The sequence below is a fragment of the Pinus tabuliformis genome, chromosome 5_2, assembly GCF_031772625.1.
Source record: "Pinus tabuliformis cultivar Carrire ecotype Pingquan chromosome 5_2, CPIR1, whole genome shotgun sequence".
NCBI lineage: Eukaryota > Viridiplantae > Streptophyta > Pinopsida > Pinales > Pinaceae > Pinus > Pinus tabuliformis.
Window position 1 is genome coordinate 562404558 of NC_142306.1, and position 27994 is coordinate 562432551.

The 27994-nt window shown below is 39.3% G+C and overlaps 1 protein-coding gene across 1 annotated transcript in view; it reads left to right on the forward strand.

Annotated features, from left to right (window-relative positions):
- LOC149160207 (dnaJ protein P58IPK homolog B-like) overlaps nucleotides 1-27994 on the forward strand; it is a 340558-nt gene that overhangs the window by 107653 nt on the left and 204911 nt on the right. The window contains exon 3 of the mRNA XM_089436667.1: nucleotides 7994-8159. Coding sequence (XP_089292793.1) covers nucleotides 7994-8159 — 166 coding nt within the window. The remainder of the gene's footprint in view (nucleotides 1-7993; nucleotides 8160-27994) is intronic.

Genomic DNA, 27994 nt, shown 5'->3' on the forward strand with positions numbered 1-27994 from the left:
TGGGGTAGCATCGGATGTGCTCTAGCCACGAAAATTGGTGGAGAGGCTAAGGCACATGAAATCTACAATACCCAGAAATGGTTTGGGCAGATTCTCATTTGAGATATATTAAAATAATTAATATTTTTAATGGAGTCCCTAAGTCTAAACTTAGGGAAAATAAAATATTAATGTGAATGATTATAAAACTGTGTTAGAGGGGTCCAAAAGTCATGGATCAAGCCAGAGTTAATCTTAGCTGTTGATTAGGGACTTAATCTTGGCCGTTGAATTGTCAACAAGAAAAGTATAAGAGGAGGCTTGAGGGTCACTTGGAGAACACACTGAGTTGATCAAGATTTCGATTTTCTGGGGTAGGGTTTGCTGAGGAAGTCGAAAGAGTGATCAGAGTTGCAGCTGAGGGGTAGTGAATACAAAAGCAGAGAAGCAGAGATAGCACCAGGAGGATCATCGCAGAAGCCGAGAGAGGGACACAGAGCCAGCTAGAGGTTCACGTAGAGCGAGCCAAGGCTCATGCAAAGGCTACCAGGAGCTGCGCAATGCCTTAGAGAGCCAGTGTGGGTGACACAGAGGCTCTAAGGGCTGACGCAGTGCCTCCAGAGGCTGACGCAGGGCGAGCTAGGGTGACGCTTGGTAGACGCTCGGCCAGAAAGGTTTGACGCATACCCTAGAGGCTGATGCTGGGGTTCTTGTGGGGCAGATTGGAGCAGGGAGCTGTCAGAGTGTCTATCCGGAGTTTTCGCCGAAATATTTGCTTCCGAGTAGAGAGGTACTACTGCCGAGATTATTCTCTGTTGGGTGAGCCGGTTTTGGCACCCAGATTTGATTTAGAAACCGCATAATAATAAAACCCTCAGATAGCTGCACTGATTTTCCCGCATTGGATTTTTCCGGGGACATTGGTCCAAAAATAACAGTGTCACTTGTGTGCTTGTTTTGTTTCCTTTAGTTGATGATCTGTAATGTGTTAAGCATGTACTTGTATTTATTTTCAGTATTTACATGGTAAATAACTTGTTAATTAATGAGAACAAGTAGGCAAAAATAAATCAGAGAAGTACATGAAGGGTTTCTAATAGTTAGACTTAGAAAATCCAACATACTATAGGGAAGAGGAAGCCAAGATAACTTTGGGAGACCCAGAAGGAAGTCCAAGAGGCAGTGGGGAAACCCAAGTGGTCAGTGAGGGAGAGCAGACCACCAGAGAAGTTGGGTGGCTTTGTGGTAGATGTTATGGAGATAGAGCCAGCTAATTATGAGGAGGCTGCCAATCAGCAGATCTAGAGGGATGCCATGGCGGAGTATGCCTGCATCATGAAGAATGATGTCTGGGAGGCAGTGCCGAGACCTTAGGGAAAGTTAGTGGTGACTTCCAGGTGGCTCTACAAGATCAAACATGTTGCAGATGGTAGTGTGGGGAAGTTTAAAGCTCGTTTTGTGGCACAAAGGAGTTGACTATGAGGAGAACTTCGCAACAGTTTCTCGTTACAATTCCATTAGAGCAGTGATATCTATAGCAACTGAGACGGGTTGGAGGATTGACCAGATGGATGTGAAGGCTTCCTTTCTCAATGGTGTTATACAAGAAGAGGTGTACATTGAGTAGCCACAAGACTTTGAGGTGCATGGGAGGAAGTCTCATGTGTGTAGGCTTAATAAAGCCTTGTATGGACTGGAGCAGGCATTGAGGGCATGGTATGAGAGGATAGATGCCTACTTGTAGTAAATGGGTACCCAGAAGAGTGATGCAGATCCAAACCTCTATTTCATTATGGTTGGTGACAATCCACCCATTCTGATTCTGTATGTGGATGACTTGTTTATTACAAGAGAGGATAGACTCATCTAGCACTGCAAGAGAGATCTTGCTTCAGAGTTTGATATGAGCAATACGAGATTGATGCATTATTTTTTGGGATTGAAGGTTTGGCAGGAGGATGGACATATCTTCATTGGCTAGGGTAGATATGTAGGTGATATCTTGAGGAGATTCCATATGGAGGGTTGCAGGCCTATGGCTACTCCTACGATCACCAATTGGAAGAAGATGCATGCTTCAAATTCTGAGTTGGTGAACCCCACCTTGTATCGTCAGTTGATCAGTTCTTTGATGTATTTCAACAGACCAAATATTTGTTTCGCCGTCAACACAGAATCAGTTTATGATGGAGCCCAGGAGAGTGCACTGGGTTGTTGCGAACCATGTGTTGAGTTACCGATAAGGCACAATGGACTATGGTTTGGACTATGTTAGGGGAGATGGAGTTAGATTGATTGGTTGCACGAACTTAGATTGGGTTGGCACTGCTAGTGACAAGTAGAGTACTTCCGGGTATTGTTTCTCGTTGGGCTCAACATCTGTGTCATGGTTCAACAGGAAATAGAGGTCAGTGGCATTGAGCAACATAGAGTCAGAGTATATGGCAGCTAGTTAGGTAGGTTGCGAGGCATTGTGGCTTTGCAAGATGCTATTTGGTATATTTAGTGAGGGGTTGAGACCAACTACTTCATACTGTGATAATCAGAGTTGTATCAAACTCTCTGAGAATCCAATATTTCATGACTGGTCAAAGCATATTGAGATCAGATACCACTTCATCAGAGACTAGATTCAATAGGGAGCTGTGAAGCTTGAGTATATATCCATTGATGAATAGGTCACAAACATTCTCACCAAGTCATGGCCAAGAGGCAAGCATGTATTCTTCATAGACAGAATGGGAGTGGTGAGAAACACCTGCCTCAGTAAGAGGGAGTGTTGAAAATGAGGGTACCAAGGAGGTGTTTCCTAGAAATTTCTCCTTTTGGCTTAGGGAGACACATTAATTACCTTTTTTCTAAGTGATATTATGAGTTTATTAATATCAAGAGGGGTAATGTACTTTTTATGCGGAGTTGTACAAGGTACTCTAAGTTATTAAAGTCACATGTGTTTTAAAAGTCACTTTATGTGAAAAGTACTAAAGTACACTTTATATTATTAAAGTGACTTTTATATTTTAAAAGTGACTTTATGAGGAAAAAGTGACCATGGTACTAAAACATTAAAAGTACTAGGGAGGCTCATTAATAGAAAGGGGGACCACATAAAAAAGGGGGTCAAGCGGAAATCATCTCCACCCTTGATCTAATGAGCTAAGATTTAATCTCAACCATTAGATCTAAGGGTTAGGGTTCTCATCTTATTAAAAAGACAAAAGGGAGGAAAAATGAGACAATAGCTCGTTATTCTCATGAGAAGATTGCGAGGAGAGGAGCAAGGAGAAAGGAGGAAGAGAGCTGGAGTTAGAAATTCTACAACAAAGATCTAAAAGAGGACTTCTAGCAGTTCGAATTACATGAGGACCAAGTTTAAGTCTCTAGTGGGCTTGAATCTCAAAGAGTAGTCATGAAAAATATTTGCTCACAGGTAGAGTTACCCTCAGCCAGTGTACCGACAACGGTTATCTCTTCCTCTCCCAGCTACACGAGTTTGTGATTTTCGGGCCTGTTCAACACATAATTCAAGTCTATTCTGAGCATGGTTCAACACTTATTTCGGGCTAGCTAAGAGTCAGTTTCAGCGTGTATGTCAAGTCTGCTCCTGAGTGTGGTCAACGTGCAGCTAAGGAAGGAGAAACTTGTCTCGAGTGTGAAGTAATTCTTGGCGTGCATACTCAAATTTTAGCGCAGAGATTATAGATTGTCCAATGGTTAATTCCCAGTCAAGAAGGAGTTTATAAGAGGCCGTGTTCTTCACTGAAGGAGGTAGACTGTGGGTACAAATATCAGTCTAGAAATTCAGTGCAAAAGAACCTCAGAGGTGCTTCAAAAGGAAAGAGATAAGTAGAATCTCTTGTTTCATTTTGTTGTAAGAATTTTTCTAAAGAAGCCAAATAAAATCCTCCTTTAGTACTGGTTTTCCCCTTGTGGATTTTTCTACGGTCTAGTTGACCAAAAACAAGAGTGTAAAAAAATTCATGTATGTGCTTGCTTATTTTTCCTTGTGTTAGCTGAAAAGTGAAATGGTAGGGTAGCTCTTTTGTTTTTATGTAAATGCAAATATGATATAATTATTAGTCACATTTTTTATGATGGGTTTGGGCATTAAACCATGCAAAACACGGAAACTGGGTTGGGCTACAAGCCTACAACACTCTATAATTCAGTACATCTTCTCCCTTAGCCTAGCCTTCGTTTTTATAGTTGAGTTATTGACCGAATCCACAACGCTAATCTCCAAAGTTATTGATGGTTGAGATTAGGTCTCAACATCTCTTGAGATTCATCTAATTTAGTAATGCAAATAACCATTGCATTCATTAGATTAACTCACTTTTATTTATAAAAGTCAATTACTTTAATAATTAAAGTAAACTGTTAAAGTTAAAGTTCAAGAGGGTGACTTCTGCACATCGAGACACTTAGATCTGTGCAGAAGTACTTGCGTGAGCTACAAATATCAACAAGGTCACTCAACTAGGCCCCCTTGACCATGAGTATTCTCGAGAGGGCATCATTAGGTTGCAATGGTCCTCTCACAATGGTAGAGGATGACAAGGATGATGCCTATTCTCCCTCCTTTACCTCTCCTGCTCCTACTTCCAACTCTAGAGGCTTTACTCATCTAAAGGTTTTGCATTTTTATCTTACCTTGCTCAAACTCTTCTCTTTTGTTTATTGACATTTGTATCTCCTATGTTAGGTTTTCTTTATTTTTTAGGAGTGTTCCTAAGCCTTCCATTGTCCATGGATGACAAATTGTATTTTTTGCCTCATTGACCTTTTCTTTGGTCATTTGTGGACATTAATAAAATTATCTCGCCTTCCCTCTTTCAATTGTTTGATCATCGTAATTTTTCCTTGTGTAGACTTTTGCAAGTGATGTTGGTTCTTCATCTTCATTTACATTAGTGCTAGCTTGCTAGGGGATTTAATTTATGTCCCGTCTTTTGCCAACCTCTTTGCTATCATCTCTTGAGTCTTAAATAATTTCTATCCTTCGACTTAGTAAAATGCCCTTTGGGGAACTTCTTGTGTCATGCAATATTTTTGTTGGTTTGGCCATTATCCCATATACATTATAATATTGATGGATTCCTCTTTCCCATTTTCACAATATGTTAGCGTGGCATGCCCTTAGCTAAAAAATGTTATAGTGAAGTATAGGTGAGATTGAATTGTAGGATGAGTTGTAGGTCTAGGACTAATAGAGTGACATGACATTACATTCCTCTTACATTTGATAAATTCTCGCCTTTCTCTTGCTGTGAATTATCTCAAGAGGAGTTTGGTGGAGATGCATCAAGAAAAGATAGATAGCTTTAGGGATTTATCTTGATCTCCATGTTGGTGATAATTTTGTATGTTGGATGAGAAAATAAAGATCCAAATGATGACACCCCCATTTCTCTGGGGAGACTTGTGTGAGTTATTTGTGCACATACATAATTGTTCACTGTTATTGCTCATAGCTCAAATTTAATTTACTTTTTCTAGGTAACATATCCTAAGGGAATCCTGTTGGGCATTTCCCTTCATTTCGAGGATGGTACCTGGGGTAAATTTTAGATTATTCAGGGCACAAGGCCAAGTTAACAACTCATGAATGGGTCATATATAGCTCATCATCAGTATGCTCCCTAAGAGCAAACATGCTGCAAAGTGGGATTTCAACCTAGGTGGGAAGGGTAACCACTTCTCCTCATAACCATTTGAGCTATAACCAATTGACAAAGATCAAACTCAAAAGAGGTCTTTTTTCGTTGCATCTTTATAAGATTTCAAGATGTCTTCCTCCAATTTTTGTGATAGAAATAAAACAACATGTGCCATCGTTTCCCCTTGTACTTCTCTTTATTGGGATTAGAGAGCAGCATTTTCGTGAAAACTTTTTAAGATTTTATGTTGTTAACTATCCTTTATAGGCAATTACTTTTGGACCCGACTTGCTGTCATAACAACCTGCTTTTTTGTGTTACAAAGGAAAATATGTATCATACAAATATATCCCAAGTTACTTCCTCACTATTGTAAGTAATACTTGATATGGTATTGTAATTCTTAGCTGGATGTAATATCATTTAAAATCCACAGATATCAAGTAGTATGTACAAAACATTATCTACCATAGATGATAGGAGTAACATTATCATTTATGCCCTTGGATCTTTTCCCCTATTGTAACAATATTAAATATGAAAACTTTGCTTAAACATGCCATTTTTTTTAAACAAGGTATTGCTGGTGAAGTCTTGTATTTACTTGGCTTCAATTCCAAATACTTGTAGCATTTACATGGGGTGAAGTACTATCACTTAGTGGTTGTATATTACCTTTTATAACACTTGTCATCTCCTCCCAACAATAGGTTGTTGCCTGTGATATTTTGATGCTAGTCTTCTTTCTGTCTTCAAGCTTGTTTAAATTGGTAATGATTACCCTAAAATCTTAGAATTGACTTGTAGTTTTCTCATGTATCTTTTGCATGCTTCTTCCTTCTTCAATTGTTGTTCTTTTGAAGTTCCTTTTGACATCTTCGACATGCAGAAGTTGCCTGGCTTTTGTTGAAATTTCTAGGTATTACCTGTTAGAAATTTTATCTGTATTCTCTGGTTTATTTCGCCTACTTGTTTAATTACTAACAAGTTATTTAATCACATAAATACTGAAATAAACACAATACAGTCTCAACCATCTACATATTAGCAACTGAAATAAATGAACAAACACAAAAGTGACACCGTTATTTTTCGGACAATCGTCCCCCGAAAAACCCAACTTGGGAAAACTGGTGCAACAATTTTTAGGGTTATATTATTATGCAGTCTTTCTGAGTACAATTGGGTGCCAAACTGGCTCACCCGATAGAGAAAATAATTTGGCAGTAATACCTCTCTATTCGGAAGCAGATATTCGGAAAGTCTGCCCCATGAAACCCTCTGCGTCAGCCTGAAACTCTTTGCGTCAGCCTTTTGAGGCTCTGCACAACCTCTCTGGCCCTTTGTGTCACTCCTGCAGCCTCCGGGTGGATGACGCATGCCCTTCTAGTCTCTGCGCAATCCCTGCTAGCCTCTGCGTGGCTCCCTCTGGCTCTGCGTCTGCCTCTCTGCCTCTGCGCTGGTCTTCCGGTACTATCTCTGCCTCTCTGCCTCGTACTCACTGCCCCTCGCTGCAACTCTGATCACTGATTCGATTTCTCTTAGCAAACCCCGCCCTAGACAATCGAATGACTGATCACTCTGGTGTATTCTCCAATTGACCCTCAAGCCTCCTCTTATACTTTTTCTGTTGCGTCTTCAACGGCTGAGATTACATCTCTAATCAAAGGCTAAGATTAGATTTGGCTTGATCCATGCCATTTAGAACCTTCTAACCCAGTTTTATATTAATACCCATTAATATTTTATTTTTTTTTAAGTTTAGACTTAGGAACTCCATTAAAAATATTAATTATTTTAATATCTCCTTAACCGGGTAGAATCTACCCAAACCATTTCTGGGTCTTGGAGATCTCATGTGCTTTAGCCTCTCCACCAATTTTCATGGCTAGAGCACATCCGATGCTACCCCAAAGCAACAACTTCTTCTTGCATTTGCATTCTTGTGTCTTGAAAGATTATCTTGGGGCGTGTTGGGTTCCTGGTTTTTTTCTCACACTCATGTTCATGTGCTTTCAATGATTGTTTCTTCTAGGTCATGTAATAAGTGGACTTTGATTAATATCAGTAGCCATTCATTGTACTTTTATGTAGCTTGAAACTTCATTTGGTAGATGTTCCTTGGAATAGGAAGAATTATATTGATATTAAACACTCATATCTTATAATGTCTGCACAAGTTGTATATTTTATACCCTTAGATGCTGGAAGTCTGAAATGGAATGCTTGAATCTCATTAAATGTATCAAAGAGTAGAGAATGGTGTTGGAGTGGTCACGTTTTGTTATTTTATGTTGAACAATCATCTTGGAAGTATAAAGTTTTTTGACTATTGAATCTCTTTTTTTCTACAGAATTACATCCTACTGATGTTATTGGTTACTCAAAACGAGCTGCTGCAAAGATTCTGCTTCGGCACCATTTTGAGGCACTTGAAGATCTAGACAAAGTTCTGGATATCGATGCAAAGTTTTTGCAAGCATACTTACATCGTGGCTCTCTTCTGCGTCAACTTTGCAGGTAATATCTTTTATTTTCTGACTAGTTTTAAGATGCATGGTAAGTTTATGGACATAACCTGATATTTCTGTTTTGATCCTCCCTAGTGATCTTCCAGTGGATGCACATGGATTTATGCACACAACAGTGATAGTGTGTCCTAGTAATTATGTAATGTGCTCATAATCATTCAATAAAGCGAGCTAGTTAGTTGGGGTAGGCTAGCTATAATGAAGGATGTAGTCCTCACGAATCATTGAAAATCTAGTCCTATATGTGCTTTGGTATCTATTTGAAGTTGATCCCTCAAAGGGGTTAGGAAGTGGCCCCTCTCGAATGTGGTTGCTTATTAAAGTTCTTTTGTGTTCCATTGTTACATTTTATTTTCGGTACATTTATGTTTGGGAGATGTTGAATGATTATGGAGTAAAGGCAGGATCATCACAAGTGGTGTCAGAGAGATGATTTGGGCATGTGGAAGGATTTTTATTGTGCTTTATTTTTTTCAGTGCCATTTTTGTTTTTGCCTGGAACCAGATTGCTGTATTTTCAGTGCCGTCAAAAGAAAAGCTGTTGCACCAGTTCCAGATTGGGGTTATATTAGTGATTCTGAACATTATTGAGGAAGAGACAACCATTTAAGTTGTGGCCTCAAAACTCTGGTGGAAAAGAGGAGATTAATTGACTATTACCTTGTGGTGCAATATCCTTTTTTTGCCAAGCAGATTGCACTCACACCGGTGCCATAAAAAGCGAAGTTTCAATGCTATTTCTAGATTGGTTCATAATAGTGTTTATGGGCAGTATTGAGGGAGAATATGTCCTTGAAAACTTGTGCCTTCCAGATCTGCAATTTCTTTTTATCAAAACCAGAAACCTATCTCGTGATGCGATTTTCTATCTGCTTATGAATCAGAGTGAAGTTACAATGGTGCCATTTGAAACATAACATTGATGCCATTTTTGAATTGGGATCATCATAGCTATCCTGAGCAACATTGCGAGAATCATGACCATTTTATGTTGTGGTTCTATTTGTAGAAATTTCTGAATTTAACACATAAAAAATTCTTCCTGCATTATCTGGTTTATTTCACCTACTTGTTTATTCCTTGACAAGTTATTTAACCATATAAATACTAAAAATAAACACAAATGTAGTCTCAACTCATACAAATGATCAACTGAAATAATAGACAAACACACAAGGGACACCGTTATTTTTGGACAATCTCCCCAGAAAAACCCAACTTGGGAAAACCAGTGCAGCACTCCTGAGGGTTTTCTTATTAAGCAGATTTCTTGAGTACAACTAGGGTGCCAAACTGACTCACCCAACAAAGATTTCTACACGACAGCAATACCTCTTCTCGGAGACAGATATTCAGCAAGTCTGTCCCACAAAAAATGTTCTGGCGCTTCTCCAAGGCTCTGCGTCAGCCTTGCTAGCTTTAGCGTCACTCTAGAACCCTCTGCGTCAACCTTCTGCCTCTTTGCGTTAGCTTTCTGGCCTTCTACATCACCCACGCAAGCCCCTCAGCCTCTGCGCAGTCTCTAGCTGCCTCTGCGTGGCTCCTTCTGCCTCTGCGTAGCTCTGGCTACCTCTGTGTCAGCCTCTCTGGTCACTGCGTTGATCCTCTGGAACTATCTTTGCCTCTTTGTTATGTACTCACTGCCCCTCGCTGCAACTCAAATCACTTGTTCGAGTTTTCTCAGCAAACCCTGCGCCAGAAAATCGAACTGTCTGATTAATCTTGGTGTATCTCCAGACTCCAACTGACCCTCAAGCCTCCTCTTATACTTTTCTTATTGAGTCTTCAATGACCGAGATTAAATCTCTAATCAATGACTAAGATTAGATTTGGCTTGATCCATGTCATTTAGAACCTTCTCACCCAGTTTTATATTAATACCCATTAATATTTTAATTTTCCTAAGTTTAGACTTAGGGACTCCATTAAAAATAATTATTTTAATATCTCTCTAACTGGGTGGAATTTCCCCAAACCATTTATGGGTCTTGGAGATCTCATGTGCTTTAGCCTCTCCACCAATTTTCATGGCTAGAGCACATCCGATGCTACCACAAATCAACATTATTGAGCTCCAAAGACCTAGCAGGGAAAGGAAATTCATTGAATATGGATTATTTATCCACCCTCATTGTGGAAAATTGTGTTTATGAGAAATCTATGTGAGAGAAGCCCTTGAAGAAGGCCTCCTCGAAAATGCCATGGTCTATGAAGAGCAGAAACTGAAGTGTGTGATTGGAATTGAAGAAATGGCCAAGGATACCCATGTTTGCTCAATTCTTGAAGTAAACCATATTGAACAACTTTTTATGGTCACTGATCACACAAACTATGGGAAGCATGTCCTTTCTTTTACATTAATCATGAGGGAACAATTTTAAATCAAGTGCAATAGAGGATCACTATGAGGAAGCAATAGTTCTAGTTCCAACCACGACCACCTTAGAGGATTCAATGATTGTTCCAATCCATATGAAGAGAAGTCCCCAGTTATTGTTTCCACATCTCTTATTGAGGTTGCTATCGCACAATCCGTGGTAGCAAGCATGTTCATTGCACTGGGTAATGTTATAATGATATCAACGTCAATTACATTTTTTCTTATCCATCCCATGAAGCCTGCATATCACATGTTCAGTGTTGGGGCTAGCACCCATATCTAGGACCCTGGCTTATGGATGTATAGAGTAGATGAAAGCTGAGGGCACAATTTTTTGAAGCGAGTGGATGTTATGATCTTGGTTTGTGATTTAAAATGGCCTAATAGTATATTTAGGATGTTTAGTATTGATAAGGGGTGTATATTGACATTCGTCTTCTTGTGAACCCATGTGGATCTATGCACATGGTAGCTATAGCATGCACTAGTAATTATGTAATGTGGCCATAACTATTAAATAAGGCCAGGCAGTTAATTGGGCTAGGATAGCAATATATAATAATGGAGTCCTCTTGAATCATTGAATATCTATTGGAGGTTGATCCCTTGAAGGGTTAGGAGAGTGCCCCTTCTCTTGAATACGGTGGCTTAATAAAATTATCTTGCATTCCATTTCTACATTTTCTGTTTCAATATGTTATGTAGTAATTTTTTTTATAACAAAAATGAGTCATATTAAGTTAAATATGCACCCTGTCGTGACAAAAATACTTGGGGGTTACATCTTCTAAATTCAAATCTGACTGTATGCCTTAAGCATTATTGACTTCTACTCATAAAGAGCCGTAAGAACAGACTGACCCATCAGGACAGACTGAGATCAAACTCTGCTCATATCTACATGATTACATATAGAAATCCAAATAATTGTCGAAGACTATCTGCTATCCTATGAGCACTATCACAATATACATAAGACCGCATCATTCTATAGACCGGAGCAATTTAGTTCTTCAATTTTCAAAACACAAAACAAAAAAATTCCCAAAAGAGATTGTTAGAGGAGTTAATCAATGGCTAGGGCTGGCTTATTAAGATCAATTTCGCGACATCCCGTATTATCCTCGTGCTTGCCTGGTTCTACTGGTGCATCTTTGTTCAATTTAAGATCCATCACAATGCCTCTGAGGGCATCTACTTCATTCATCAGATGGGAGAACTGTGATTGGAGAGATGAGCTTGTCAGAGAGCTCGATCTGAGAGTGAGAAATCTGGCAAAATTGAACCTGCAGATCATAGTCGACATTGTGAAGAGCATCATGAGTGGATAAACAATGAGAGCAATGGTTGCCTGTCGCCGAGGAGTCAAAATCCAAATCAGAATTCATTATGCTGTTCTAAACAGGAGCAAGGTCTGGACAGGGGACAAAGGAAGTCGACCTTAGAAAACTTCCAGTGCTATCCCAAGAGATGACACATGACTGCAAGCAATTGATTTTTCGATTTGGACTAGCATGCACCATAAAATTGAACCAATTTCCAAGTATATTTGCACAAGTCACCCAATTAATAAAACACCACTTAATTACCTTTTCATTCTCTTATCTGAAACTCAAGAGAGGGCCTATCTTTGGGAATTGCCAATCGAACACAGATTAACAGAGCAAGATAATGGGAAACTAACAGTACCTCCCGAATATGTCGAATTGATGAGCTCAGAGCAAAAGCACCCTAGGATTCTTGTATTTTCCTTTGAGCCAACAAGGCCCAAGTGCCAGGTAATCCACGAACAAGGATGTTTATGGAGCGAATATTCTCAACAATAGGCAAAGGAAGTAATTTTATTAATATTTGAAATGAATGAATGATGTTTACAATTGTGGGAGGCCCTGGCTTAAATACAACCTTGGGTGCCTCTTGGTAAATGGGCATGATCTTTGATCATGCCCTTTTCCTAATGACTTACTAATTATAGACTTGTTAAAATTTATATAACATTGCCTTCCTCTTGAAAAGATGCTTTGTCCTCAAAGCATACGTAACGACGGGTTTTACGCTTCTGTCTCTCAGGAAGCTTCTTCTTCTGGTAAGTCCTTCCACTTGATCAGGTATTCTTTGATTACTCGTGATCGCAACTTTTTTTCGCTGATGGAAATAATACCGTCTGGTTCTAGAATGACCCTTCCTTCATCATCTAAGGTCGGGAGTGTTGATTGCGCTGATTGATGTTCACCAAGTGCCTTTTTAAGGCAAGATACATGGAAAACGTTCTGAATACAACTTTTATCAGGAAGGCTTAAATTATATGCTACTTGGCCGATCTTCTGGTTGATCTGGTACGGTCCCTAAAACCTTGGTGCCAATTTGTTTTTTCCCTTCAGTTTTAAGGACAACTGCTTGTAAGGCTGAAGCTTAACAAATACCCATTCTCCAACTTCAAATTCTCTCTCTGTTCTGTTTCGATCAACTCGCTGCTTCATACGATTTCTTGCATTATTTAGATTTTCTTTTAGAGTTTGGACGACTTTTTGTGTTTCTTCTAACTGGTCTTTAACAACTGGAAGTTTCATCTTGATTATAGCAAAGTCCTTCCATTTCAGAGGTTCGTAACCGTACAATGCTTGAAATGGAGTCATTTTTGCTGACGTGTGGTAAGTAGAATTGTACCACCATTCAGCAAGATGTAACCACTGAACCCACTTATTTTGTTTGTCTGTGGCATAACAATATAGGTAGGTTTCTAAACATTTATTGACAACCTCTGTTTGGCCATCTGTTTGAGGATGGTAGGTTGAACTCATGTTGAGGTAGGTTCCTATATGTTTGAAAAATTCCTTCCAAAAATTACCCTTGAATTTGGCATCTCTATTGCTCACAATGACCTTGGGAAATCCATGCATTTTGTAAACATTTTTGCAAAATATCTCGGTGATTTGTTTTGCTGAGTCTGATTTCCTCATTCCAATAAAGTGAGCATACTTTGTGAGTCTGTCGACTACTACGAGAATTTTAACCTTACCATCAGACACAGGTGAACCTTTGATAAAGTCCATTGATATTTCCTCCCATTTCTGATTTGGGATATTTAAAGGATGAGTAGTCCAGGTGTTATAATATTTTCATTTCTATTCCTCTGGCATTTATCGCATTTTGCTACATATTTTTGAATATCACTATTCATTCCCTTCCAAAAGAATGACTGGCGTGCATTATAGTAGGTTTTAAAGAAACCTACATGTTGGTTGACAGTGAATCATGCGACTCTTTGAGAATCTTGGCTTTAACTTTGGAGTTTGAACTCAGATAAATTCTTCCCTTGTACCATATAATATCATTTTTCCATTCAAATTTTGAATTTTGAGGAAGGTTATTGATTATAGCACCTTTTTCTTGATCTTTTGCATATTCACTTTGAATCTCATTAAGCCATTTGGGAACAACAACCAACCCTGCAAGTAATGATGGTTCTTCGTCTTTCCTAGACAGAGCATCAAATACGACGTCATCTTTCCCTTTTTTATGTAATATATCCATGTCGAAGGCAACAATTTTTTCGATCCGTTTTTGTTGTTCTGTAGATAACATTTTTCTTTGGAGGAGATGCTGAAGACTATTATGATCTGTTCGTATTAAGAACGCACTTGCGAAGAGATATTGTCTCTATTTGACTAATGCGTGGATAATAACAAGCATTTCCTTGTTGTATGTAGACTTGTGACATTCTTTCTTATTGAGCTTCCTGCTTTCAAATGCAATTGGGTGACCATCCTGCAGTAATACTGCTCCTATGCCAAAACCTGAAGCATCACACTCAATTATAAATGGCCTTGAGAAATCTGGAGTTGCCAATACAAGGGCGTTAGACATAACTTCCTTCAAGTCTTCAAAACACTTTTTTGTTTCTGTAGATAGCGTTTTCTGCTGGAGGAGATGCTGAAGACTATTATGATCTGTTCGTATTAAGAACGTACTTCTGAAGAGATATTGTCCTATTTGACTAATTGTGGATAATAACAAGCATTTCCTTGTTGTATGTAGACTTGACGTTCTTGCTTATTGAGCTTCCCGCTTTCAAACACACTTGGGTGACCATCCTGCATTAGTACTGCTCCTATGTCAAAACCTGAAGCATCACACTCAATTACAAATGGTCTTGAGAAATCTGGAGTTGCCAATACAAGGGAATTAGACACAACTTCCTTCAAGTCTTCAAAACACTTTTCTACTTCATCATTCCATCGAAATGAGTTCTTCTTTAGAAGGTTCGTTACTGGTGCGGTTATATGGGCATAATTTTTAAAAATCTTCGATAATACCTGGTTAATCCTAAGAATCCTTTTAGCTTGGAGATATTAATTGGTTTGGTCCATTCCCTTATAGCCTTGATCTTATTAGGATCTAATTTTCTTTCTTCCTTGGATATTATATGTCTGAGATACTCTACTTCTTCTTTCCCAAAAGTGCATTTGGACTTCTTGGCATAGAACTGATGCTTTTCTAATACAGTAAGAACTTGCTCCAAATGTTTTAGGTGCTCTTTCCATGTTTTACTATAAAGTAGAATGTCATCAAAGAACACTAACACAAACTTCCTTAGATATGGACGAAATAGCTCGTTCATAGTAGCTTGGAATGTTGCTGGTGCATTGGTTAAACCAAAAGGCACTACTTTAAACTCATAATGACCTTCATGTGTTCGGAACACAGTTTTTGCTACGTCTTCCAACCTTATTCTGATTTGGTAATACTTTGACCCAGTGTTGATAATATCAGTATCGGGAAAATATCAGCGAGGGTCCAAAAAATATCTTATCGGCAATATCAGCGAAAATATCGGCAAGCATAAAAAATGCATAATATATTCATTTTTTTTTGTTTTGTTTTGTTTCAGATTTCTAAACATATAAAGCAATAACAACATGAACTAAACACATTGGCACATAATTATGAAGAAGGCATTGATATATATGATGTCAAATAGAAATGATACATCAAACTTCAAAGGCGATACCAAATCCTGCTGATCCCTGATAATTGTCCAATCAAGGACTCAAACAAAATAACATCACATATCCTGCTGATCCCTGATAGTGATAATTGTCCAATCAAGGACTCAAACAAAACAACATCACATATACAAAACTTTAAAAGTATTTCATCATCATGAGTTATAAACTTATATGTAGCAAAAGTTGCAAAACAAATAAAACTAGCAGCTATCTATCTGAGACCATTGGCTTCTTTCTAGTTCAGCATTTGCTTATTCTTTGCTATTTTGTGCCTCTCTGAACCATACAAGGCATTACATCTGCATCATATGCAGAGAGTCTAGCCAGATGGTATTTCAATCGTGTAATCCCTCCTGACATCTTGGTCCCACACAAGTTGCATGATATATATGCCTGATTTGCCCCACCAACAACCTCCCCATACTCCCAAAATGGGTCCAAGGCTTTTGGCATATTTGACATTTGTAGTGAACTAATTCAAACCTAGGGCACAAAAAAAACAAAAAATTGGCATTAAACCCCCCAACACAAAATGAAAAAATAATAAGTAATAGCAACCTCATTAAAAAAAATTACTACATTATTTGCATTTTGCAATGTGAATGAAAAATGGCAATAAGAGGGTGCATAAGAAAGTTGAAAAAAAAATGAAGTTTGCTGTCCAAATATGGAGAAAACCCTTGCATTGGTTCATGGGCATGAAATCATAGCAAATGGAAAAAAACAAAGAGACAAGCAAGCATAACCCTAAATCTATGAAAAAATCATTAACATAGGGGTTTTTAAGAACATACCTGTTAATGGAAGAAATGAAGTTTGTCTCACTATTCTTCAATCTTTGATCCACAAAAAATTCTTAATTGGTGGTGATAATCATTGTTTGATCTTCAAACCCTCCTTGACAAGCACCACAAAACTCTTTCCCTTCCTTCTCCAACACTCAGAAACAGAAATGAAAAAAAAAAACCAATTTTCCCTTTTTGTAGCCGCGGAAAAACACGCCCGGCAATATTTTATATCGTCGTGCGATATTTTCCGAAATATCGCCGATATTTCGGAAATATTGCGATATTATTTTCTCGGCGATATTTTGGCTCGCTGAAAATATCGCGATATTTACGATATTCGAAGATATTTCGCCGATATTATCTACATTGCCTTGACCTTAAGTCCAATTTTGAGAAGTATTTAGCTCCATGTAGTTCATCCAACATTTCATTGATAAAAGGGATTGGAAATTTGTTTTTAATTGTTATTTTGTTTAGTCCTCGATAATCGATGCATAATCTAAACAATCCATCTTTCTTTCGAACTAATACAACTGGAGTAGCATAAAGACTTCTACTTTTTGTGATAATGCCACATTTTAAAAGATCCTTGACTAATCTTTCAATTTCCGTTTTTTGATGATGTGGATATCGATATGGCTTGATGTTGATGGGATTTGATTCTGATTTGACTTTTATTGTACGCTCAATTTCTCTTTTAGGAGGCAATCTCATTGGAAGATCTTAGAATACTTTTTCGTGCTTTTGAATTAGCTCTTGGACCTCCGGTGCTTCTTCGTTGACCAGATTTGAAGTTAACATTTCTAATTGATGACACTGTACTAAATAAGATGGTGCTCCCTTCTGAATCATTTTCATCATCTGGGATGATGACACAATTTGATTCTCAGGGGGTTGGAACCCATATAACTTGTATTTTTGCCCTTCCCATTTAAATTTTATAAATTGCTTTTGATAGTTGGTAGAGTAAGTACCCAGGGTTTGAAACCATTGGATACCTAGGGCCACATCCACTCCTAATGGTACAATGTAGAACGAAGATTCAGATTATAGTCTTGAATTTGTAGTTTGACTTTATGGCATTTCCCTACCTTTTCAATTTTCTTACCATTAGCTACCATAATTTTCATGTTGGACATGGGAAATGTAAAAATGTTGAGTCTTTTCGCCATAGTTGAATCCAAAAAATTGTGGGTGCTATCGGTATAGATCAGAACCGTTACGTTTCTCTTCTTGATATGTCCTTTTAACTTTAATGTATGGGGCTGCGATATACCTGTCATGGCCAATAATGACACTTGCGGAATATTCTCGTTATCTAGTTCTGGAGAATCTTCGATTTCTTTTACGTCTTACTCATCACTATCTGAATCATTAGTTGCTTCACATTTATATTGGTTCTTGGTCTCTTTTCCTTTAGTACACCTATGTTTAGGGTCCCATTTTTCGCCACAACGTTTGCACTTGCCCTCTTTCATTCTTTGCATTTCCAAGTTAGTTTTTTCTCCTTCACGAAGATGTGGTGGAACATATCTTGTGTTATCCGTGTTTGCAACTTGGGTAAATCTTCGTCTTGAATATACTCTTTCAACTTTTGGCCACTGCATCTTTTCGTGCTTCTTTTCAACAACTTTTGCCTTCTGTCTTGCTACTTCTGGAGAAGTGATGTCATAAAGCTCAAGTTTAGATTGAAGATGGGGGTTAAGTCCTGTGGTGTATGATTGAATGAGACGAGTTTCCAATAATCCAGGTACTCGTGTAGCTAAAGTTTCCCATTCTCGAGTGTATTCGTCCACATCTTCTTTTTGTTGCAGTCTAGTGAGTGCTGAGAAGAACTCTTCTTCCTTGACACCTTGAAACTTTTTAAAGAAATCATTTTTTGAATTTCCTCCAACTTATAGCAAGTGTCGTCTCTAGGAGCAGATTCCACATTGAAGTTTGGGCATTTGAAGAGTTGTTGGAGGGCAATGTGATAGTGCCCAAAGTAGCCCTGGAGTAGCAAACAAGAAGGACTTTGGACTGTGGCATGATTGGGTGAAGTATTGAGCCTAATGTGTAGCTCTTTGATGGACAAAAGAGGTTGCTAAGAAGGCAGTTGGATAGCTTAGGTATTGGCCAACCTAGAAGAGCAGATTGGATTAGGCCGTGTTCATTGTAGTAGAAGTCACTTGCAACAGTGATAAGGGATAACCCTCCTGGAGTCTCTATGTGTTGTTCCTTGACGGAATAAGGGGCAACTAGACAGCAGATCGAAAGCAAAGGATCGACAAGACGAGATATGACATAGATGCTGTGATTGGAGTGATATTGTCGTTGTATCTTGTATTCTTGTACTTATGGATATTTGGGGGTCATTATGTCTTGTACGAGAGCCCTAGATTGTTGTATTATATATTGATAATATAACGAAATTGGGTTGCATATATTGTTGTTATTGTTCTTATTGTGCATGTGATTGATTTATTGCATTATATTGTACAAAGTAGCTTTGTTGAGATTCTTGGTTTGGTAGCGTCAGAGATTTAAGATTCTATCCTAGACACTAGGGTCGTGGAAATTCAACATGGTTTCAGAGCGTGTCTGAGCTACTTTGAGAGACAGTGAATCAAAAGAGTGCACAACGAAGTACAACTTAAGAGGGAGTTGGTCACATTGTAGGTGAAGGGCTCACTACAATGTCGAAGTTGTAGGTTGGTCTTCGATATGAGGACAGGTTGGAAGGGCTGTCCAACTATAGTCCTTGGAAGGAAAGGATCAAGTTGGCATTGCAAGTCAACAATATTTGGGAGTTCGCCGAGAAAGAGATCAAGAAGCCAACCAACCCTAAGGAGCTGGAAGTGTACGAAGAATTTGATACAAAGGCGAGATTGATCATCCTAGATGGTGTGAAGGATCCCCTAATACCTCATTTTTTCGGGAAGAACACTGCACATGAGATGTGTATGGCTCTTCAGAATTTGTCCCAGAATAAGAATGAGAACCGAGTACTAGTATTGGAGGATAAGTTGAAGTCCACTAAGATGTTGTAGGGTGGAGTGACTTCGTATCTGATGAGGTTGTCTCAGGTCAAAGATGAGAATGTTGCCGCCAATGTGACTATTTCAAATTTTGATATGGTGAGGATTGCTTTGAAAGGGTTCATCGAGGAATGGAAGCCCTTCATCAAGGGGATTGTTGCCAGATTGGAATAGGTCGCGGTACGACTTCATTCAGGAAGAATTGGGAGACGAGGTTCTTCATTTGAAGAAGAGGGCTTCAGATGATGATGTGGCACTTGCAACATGAACGAAGGGCAAGCAAAAGAAGGACTTGAGTAAAATCAAGTGTTTCAACTGTGGCGAGATGGGTCATTTTTCGTCGAGATGTTTGATGAAGAAGAAGACGGAGATGACGAGAAGAAGAAAGGAAAGCAGGTCGCTGTTGTTACCACTTTTACTGAGATAGATGCTCTCACCAGGAGGTTGGAGGAGGAGGACTTTTCTATGATCTCTGATTTCTCGCGGGGTAACATCAATGAGGATGCATGGTACCGTGTACATGGACAGTGGTGTGTCGAAACATATGACAGGGTCACAGGAGGTATTGGGACTCAAGTTGAGTGGGACTCGAAGTTGCACATGGTGTTGGGTGACAAGACTCAAAAGGATATTCGAGGATCGAGAGTTATGCCATGATGGATTCAGGATGAGTGATGCGGGTCCAAGATGTACTGTTTGTACCATGACTCAGATATAGCATGATATCTGTCTCAGTGATCGAGAAGAAGGGGTTTGAGGTCTTATTCTAGGATGGGAAGGCAAGACTCAGGCCCAAATTCTCTAGCTCCACAGGTATTGTGATTGGAGTTAGAGAGCATGGTCTATACAGGCTGACAAACAAGCCTATTGATCATGAGAAGAAGCAGGAGGACCAGGTAGTAGGTATAGGTTCTAGAGAAGCAATTGTAAGTGCGGTCTTCAGAGGTACAGGTACAGGCTCCAGAGAAGAAGGTCCAGGTTCTCGAGGCTCAGAGAGAGTTAAGATCTAGAGGGAGTTTGCAGGTTGAGAGGGAGACTTTGCAGCCCAAGAAGAGCGCATGGTCATTGGGGAGCAAGGGTGCTTCTACATTACCAAGAATGAATCATGGAGGGATTGGAAAATGATACAGGAGAAGAAGAAGCATGAAGATTCCAGTGATAAAGACACTTCCGAGAGAGGCGTAGTTCATACTACATGGATTGCTGCAGTTGTGAGCACTGAGAGTTGGGCGAGTGTTGCGAGTAGTGATGATGGTGAGCTACTTCCTAGTCTTGGAAGTACCTCCCTCGCTAAGAGGGAGTGTTGATTTTTGATAGCTTGGGAGGTACTCCAAGACCTAGGGTTTGGAGGTTGGAGCGCCACAATAGGGCATTGTGGGTTGGAACCCAAGTTTGGGGTTTTGTACCCAAAAGAGTTGGGCCAAAGCCATGAGGCATTATAGACATGTGATGGATGGAGATGATAGAGGACATTGAGGAGAATCCAACGCAATGAAAATCATCAAATTCCGAGTTGTCTACGACGAGTTATGAATTTTTGAATTTTAAGATGGGTTTTTGGCACATAAGTCATGTGGGCTTGAGAGTGAATGTGCCAAAAGACAGGTCTCTTAGAGAATTTGTGGAGCCTTCCTTTAGTGTATAAATAAGAGGTCATGGAGAGTCATTTTTGTTGAAGAATCTAGGGCAATTCTATGTAATGTGATTCTTCTTGACTTGATAACAATTTGTGGAGTCTTTTTACTTTTTCTTGTTAGCTTAATCTTCTTCTTCTTCTTATTAATGCATGTGTGTGTACTTCATCAAACTGCTACCAAAAACATAAGAACAAGAACACAAGATGTTGGCTCTCTGCCAGGGCCAAAACCTCTCTTCTCTTGAGAGGAAAACCCTTTAGTAAGTTTCTCTTATTGAAGCTTCTTATTGATCAATGCCAAACCCTAGACCCTTGACAAGAATATCCTCCAAGCACAAGTCAAATCCTTCCTTCTTCCTGCACTTTGTTTCCTGACACTTCGTCCTCCTTCTTCCGGCACTTTGTTCCCCAACACTTTGTCCTCCTACTTCTTTCGGCAACTGGTGATAGACCTTCTTATGCTTAGTTCTAGAAGAGATATTTCTCCTTGATCCTTAGTGAACTCTTTCACATAAGATGATGCCTTCCTTCTCTTACTAGCCAAGCTCCTTCTTGATGTGAGGTTGCAGACTTGATGTGACAACACTACAACCCTAGTTTTTTGCATGTGTGGGAGGTTTCCCTTAGGTTTTGACTCCTTTCTCCTTCGCTTGTGAGAGTCTCTTCTTCGCTTGAGTAGGAGGCCTTATAGGCCTAAGTTTCTAGCCCAAACAAGAGAGATATGTAACTGTGATGTGGCTGCTGTAATGACCGCAGATTACCCTTCCTTTTCTCACACGTGTGACTATAATTCACACTTAGAACAACCCTTTATCACTCAGTTTTGTCTCTTCCTTCTTCGCTGCACTAGAGGCTCCTTTTCTCGACTTCTTTCACCTTTTCTCGGCTTCTCTTGCTCACTGATTTCAAAGGTATGAATGCTTGTCGTTGGAGGAGTGGACAACCTCTATATATAGAGGACTGTCCCTCCTTTAGGCTAACTTGAGGACAGTAGGCCGACTTCACTTCTTTTGCATCGGAATTGCTTCTTTGATGATGTCGTTGCATGGAGAGGACTTTGACTTTGCTTGGAGAGATATTCTTTGACTCTTATACAAATGTATACATGGTGTAACATGCCCTTAAGGTCTTTAACATTTTCTTTTGACCATTTGACTCACGCATATCACTTAACATGTGTTAGACCTATTTCAATGAGTAAGAAACTCATTGACATATATTATAAAAATAATATTTCTTTTCTTGAATAAGTACAAATATCAAAAGTACATTTATGAAGACCGAACCTAGTTACATTTCCTTCAACACTCCCTCTTAACTAGGGAGGTATTCATACAACATTACAAGGTGTTTGGCTATGTTTCAATCTTGAAAAATTCACATAAGAGAAACCGGATTTGCAATCCATTTATTATAGCATCATAATAACCAACATTATTTCCACAACAAGGCCTTGACTGACAACTCTATCTCTCAATAGATCAGAGCACAATGTTGGCAAGACCAATGACTTATAGACACCTTAGTCATTGTCTCTCAAGGTACATACCCACCCGGGTGTTCACTGAGTATGACCTATTCTAATCTTGGGTTCCCAACCCTCAAAGAATATCAATCCTCTTGCCTACTCTTGTTTTCGATACCTTACACATCCTCAAAGAGCACTAGATGCCAGATGATTACCCAATCCTGCATTCTTTCTTTCAAAGTGAAGACAAGAATGTTGTGTCTATCTCTCCCTCTCAACTAGGGAGGATATCATGTCTTTATATTTCTCTTCATGGCGTTCACCTAGACTTACGGCTGTTAGTCCTGGTTTGTTGCATGACACATGAAATAGAAAAACACAACTGTCACTCCTTTTTAATCAGGGGTGATCCAATCCAAGCTCCCTCTTGATCAGGGACTTGGCAGAACTCCCTCTTAACAAGGGACTTTCCTTCTCATCAACAACTTCTTCTTCGTGGGTCCTTCAACTATTTGATCAATAAAATTCAGTTGAGCTTCTTCGTTGTAGGGTATCAACCATTGATCACTTTCCTTCTTGGTTTGTGATGTCATTCCCTTCTTCATGGAAAGTGGCCTTCTTGATTCATATCTGGAAGCTTCGTCATATAACTACTTTCCTGTCATGCTTCTTTTGGGAATTCCATCCGCTACATGAATGCCAGTTGTACTTGTACTTACAACTCTTGTTCCAGTAGCCCTGCATGCACTCATCCAGATATTATTCAAGAAATCAAAAGATAACATTAAATCAAATCATACCTTATGAGATGGCTCTTCATCATGACATGTTCGTAGAGTAGAATTAGTTATGTGCACCTTTCATATCTCCAAGGCCTTCATAGGTGTCAAGGGTCCTTTGATATTTTCCTTTATTAGTTAGAGTTGTCCTGCCTTCTTTCGGGAGATTTCTTCAAAGTATTTTGTCACATAGTGATTCTTAGTGATCATGGTGTTCTTCACATGCTTGATCTCCTTCTTCACTTGCTTCTTCTTGGATAGATTGGTCAATCACCTTATTCTCTTTGTGAGAGCACTTCTTCATTGCTTGCTTCTAGGACTAGTCAACATTCCTTCTTCACTTGCTTCTTAGTCAGCAATCTTATACTCCTTATGTGAGTATTTTTTTCATTGACCTCATCTTGATTCTCCTTTGATCATCTTAGTTTTATTTGGTTGTCCTTGGTGTGGCCCTTCTTGCTTCATCTTAGCTTGCTTGCATATCATCCTTTTCTTGAATCCCATGAATGAGATTCCCAGTGTGACATCTGCTTTTGTTTATGAACCTTCCTTTGAAGATTCCATCATAGGATCTTAAAGACCCTTGCCTTGCAAATGTTTCTTTCCTTTTGGTGATGGAGGTCTTCTAAGATTCTTAATCATGATCATTTTTCTTTCATTGTGGATGAAGTCCTATTCTAAGTATGCTCATTCTACATGAATATCTTGAGCTATGTCCATGATGCTCCTATATTCTAGAAGATATTTCTAACCATGCATTTTGTTCTCATTTATAAATGTTCTTTCCACATGAGTATCTAGAACTCTATGGACTTCATGCTTCAAGATTCTAGAAGATGTTTCTAGCTATGCACTTTTATTCTATTCCTACATGCTCCTATCCTACTCAGAACTTTGAAACAAGACTTTAAGTAAGGAGTTTGACTCAGTCATAGTAGAGATCAAGAGGATCTTCCTTCTTTTGCTTCTTTTCTTCTTCTTACACCTCTTGAGTCATGTGAGCTTCTTCCCTCTTTCTTTTGTTGTTGTTGTTGTTGTTCTTAAGTTTAGGACAATTCCTTTTGTAGTGTCCATATTCTTGGCATCCATAGCATTGGATTTTGGACAAATCTTTGTTGTTTGTTCTTCGTGGACCAAATTTGCCAAATTTTCCCTTTCTCTTGGCCATGGTAGCAAATGCTTGCTCCTTTGATCCCACATCTTCGATGGCTTTGAGTCTGGTTTCCTCTCTTTTGCATAGAGACCACATTTCACTTAGTGTAGTAGCTTCCTTCTTGGAATATATGCTAGATGTGAAGTTGCTCCAATCCTCACGTAGAGCATTGAGTACGACAGTTGTCATTTCTTTGTCGGACATGACTTCCCCTAGCTCTTGAAGTTGATCTCTCATCTCAGAGATCTTCATGAAGTAGGGAGCTATTCCTTATTTTGATATCTTCATCTTGTACAATTCATTTCTTAGAGATATCACTTATCCAACAGTGGTTTCTGAGAATATCTCTACTAGTTTATCATAGATTTCTTTTGATATTTCAAATTTGGAGACATAAGGAATGAGAGAGTCTTTGATAGATTCCATTAGAATCCTTTGAGCTCTTGTCTCATCCTTATTGTACTTGGCTGAGGCTTGGGTTTGTTCCTTAGCAGGGATAGGGATATTCCCTTTGATATGTTCTAGAAGTTCATTTTCCTTGAGAAGCAAATTAGTCCTCTTCTTCCATGCAAGAAAGTTATTGGTACCTACCAATTTGTTGCTTTCCTTGCAAAAAGACGTTGATGTATATTTAGAAAGGGACATATGCTTACTTGATAGATGTTTAAATGTAGTGGATTTGCTTTCTCCTTGAAGACTTGATGGCTTGCCTTCCTAGGATCTTGATGTTCTTCAAGTTGCCTTCTCCAAGTGGACTTGCTTGATGATGAGATTTGCTTGGTAACTCGTAGATGATGTAGGTCCCTCTTTGATTTGCGCTTCTTTGTAGGTGCCTATATGTAAGGATCTTCTTCTTTCTATGTAGTCATCCTTGATGAATGATAGATGGTAGGCCTTCTTGTCCTTGAAGTGATTGAGACTTCTTGGCTTGATGCTTCAACTTTGTAGATGTCCTTCCTTGATGAGTCACCTTATGAGTGTTCTTGAGATGCCCTTTCCTTGATGTGTCACCTTAGCTTTGATACCATGTTGAAGAATCTAGGGAAATTCTATGTAATGTGATTCTTCTTGACTTGATAACAATTTGTGGAGTCTTTTTACTTTTTCTTGTTAGCTTAATCTTCTTCTTCTTCTTATTAATGCATGTGTGTGTACTTCATCAAACTGCTACCAAAATCATAAGAACAAGAACACAAGATGTTGGCTCTTTGCCAGGGCCAAAACCTCTCTTCCCTTGAGAGGAAAACCCTTTAGTAAGTTTCTCTTATTGAAGCTTCTTATTGATCAATGCAAAACCCTAGACCCTTGAGAAGAATATCCTCCAAACACAAGTCAAATCTTTCCTTCTTCGTCCTCCTTCTTCCGAAACTTCGTCCTCCTTCCGACACTTCGTTCCTCGACACTTCGTCCTCCTACTTCTTTCGACAACTGGGGATAGACCTTCTTATGCTTAGTTCTAGAAGAGATATTTCTCCTTGATCCTTAATGAAATCTTTCACATAAGATGATGCCTTCCTTCTCTTAACCAACCGAGCTCCTTCTTGATGTGAGGCTGCAGACTCGATGTGACATCATTGCAGCTCTAGTTTTTCGCATGCGTGGGAGGTTTCCCTTAGGTTTTGACTCCTTTGTTCTTCACTTGTGAGAGTCTCTTCTTCACGTGAGTAGGAGGCCTTATAGGCCTAAGTTGCTTTCCCAAACAAGAGAGATATGTAACTATGATGTGGCTATTGTAATGACCGCAGATTACCCTTCCTTTTCTTGCACGTGTGACTGTAATTCACACTTAGAACAACCCTTTATCACTCGGTTTTGTCTCTTCCTTCTTCGTTGCACTAGAGGCTCCTTTTCTCGACTTCTTTCACCTTTTCTCGGCTTCTCTTGCTCGCTGATTTCAGAGGTATGAATGCTTGTCGTTGGAGGAGTGGACAACCTCTATATATAGAGGACTGTCCCTGCTTTAGGTTGACTTGAGGCCGACTTCACTTCTTTTGCATCGGAATTGATTCTTTGATGATGTCGTTGCATGGAGAGGACTTTGACTTTGCTTGGAGAGATATTCTTTGACTCTTATACAAATGTATACATGGTGTAACATGCCCTTAAGGTCTTTAACATTTTCTTTTGACCATTTGACTCACCTATAGCACTTAACATGTGCTAGACCTATTTCAATGAGCAAGAAACTCATTGAAATATATTATAAAAATAATATTTCTTTTCTTGAATAAGTATAAATATCAAAAGTACATTTACGAAGGCCGAACCTAGTTATATTTCCTTCAACAATTTTAACCATCCAAATGTGCATCTATCTCTTTGTAAACACATCTGAGGCAACGAGTTTTTGGAGGAGCAAGGGTGTGGAGGAAGAAGGCTTTGTTTGGCATGATTTTCTCCCTACCACAGGTCTGAGTTTGCCTCAGGTGGAGGCTGCAAACATAGGGTGATTTTAGGACTAGTTTGAATTGCGTTTGGGTGTGGTTCTTCTCTCCTTGCTAGGACGCAACTCTAGCTATCATTTGTGGGAAGGCCGCAGGCCTAAAATGTCCTGTACAAGAGGGCCATAGGTGCTGTAGCTTTCACAACCAGCTGCAGGGTGTAGAAGGAGTTTGGGCTTGTTTCTGGGGCTGGTTGTAGCCCAATCCTACAACAAGTTTGGACAAAGATTTATGGAGGGAGGCTGCAGTTAGTAAGAGGTTGTTTGGGCAAGTTTAGTAGGGTTGTTGCGAAGTGGCAAGTGCCCTAACTAGAAGGAGCCAAGATAGCAGATGTTACAACACTTCAGAAGAGAGGTATTCCAGGTATGTGATGTGTTTTGTGTGAGTAGATGCTAGTTGGATCAGTCCTAGTGTGGACAACTTGTGCAACTTGTGGAAGCCAAGTGAAGAGGGCTAACTAGGGTGGTTAGATGCCCTTTACTAGGAGCAGATCCCACAATGAAGTTTTGGCATTTGAAGAGTTGTTGGAGGGCAACGTGACAGTGCCCAAAGTATCCCTAGAGAAGCAAACAAGGACTTTGGACTCTTGCGTGATTGGGTGAAGTATTGAGCCTAATGTGCAACTCTTTGATGGACAAAAGACGCTGCTAAGAAGGCAGTTGGATAGCTCAGGTATTGGCCAGCCTAGAGGAGCAGATTGGATCAACCCATGTTCATTGTAGCAGAAGTGACTTGTAGCAGTGATAAGTGACAACCCTATTGGAGTCGCTATGTGTTGTTCCTTGACAGAATAAGGGGCAACTAGAGAGTAGATTGGAAACAAAGGACCAACAAGACGAGATACGACATAGATGCTGTGATTGGAGCGAGAATGTCATTGTATCTTGTATTCTTGTACTTGTGGATATTTGAGGGCCATTATCCCTTGTACGGGAGCCCTAGATTGTTGTATTATATGTTGATAATATAACGAAGTTGGGTTACATATATTGTTGTTATTGTTGTTATTGTGCACATGATTGATTTATTGCATTATATTGTTCTGTTGTGCAAAGTAACTTTGTTGAGATTCTTGGTTTGGTAGCATCAAAGATTTAAGATTCTATCCTAGATGCTAGGGTCATGGAAATTCAACACATCTTGATCCCTCATT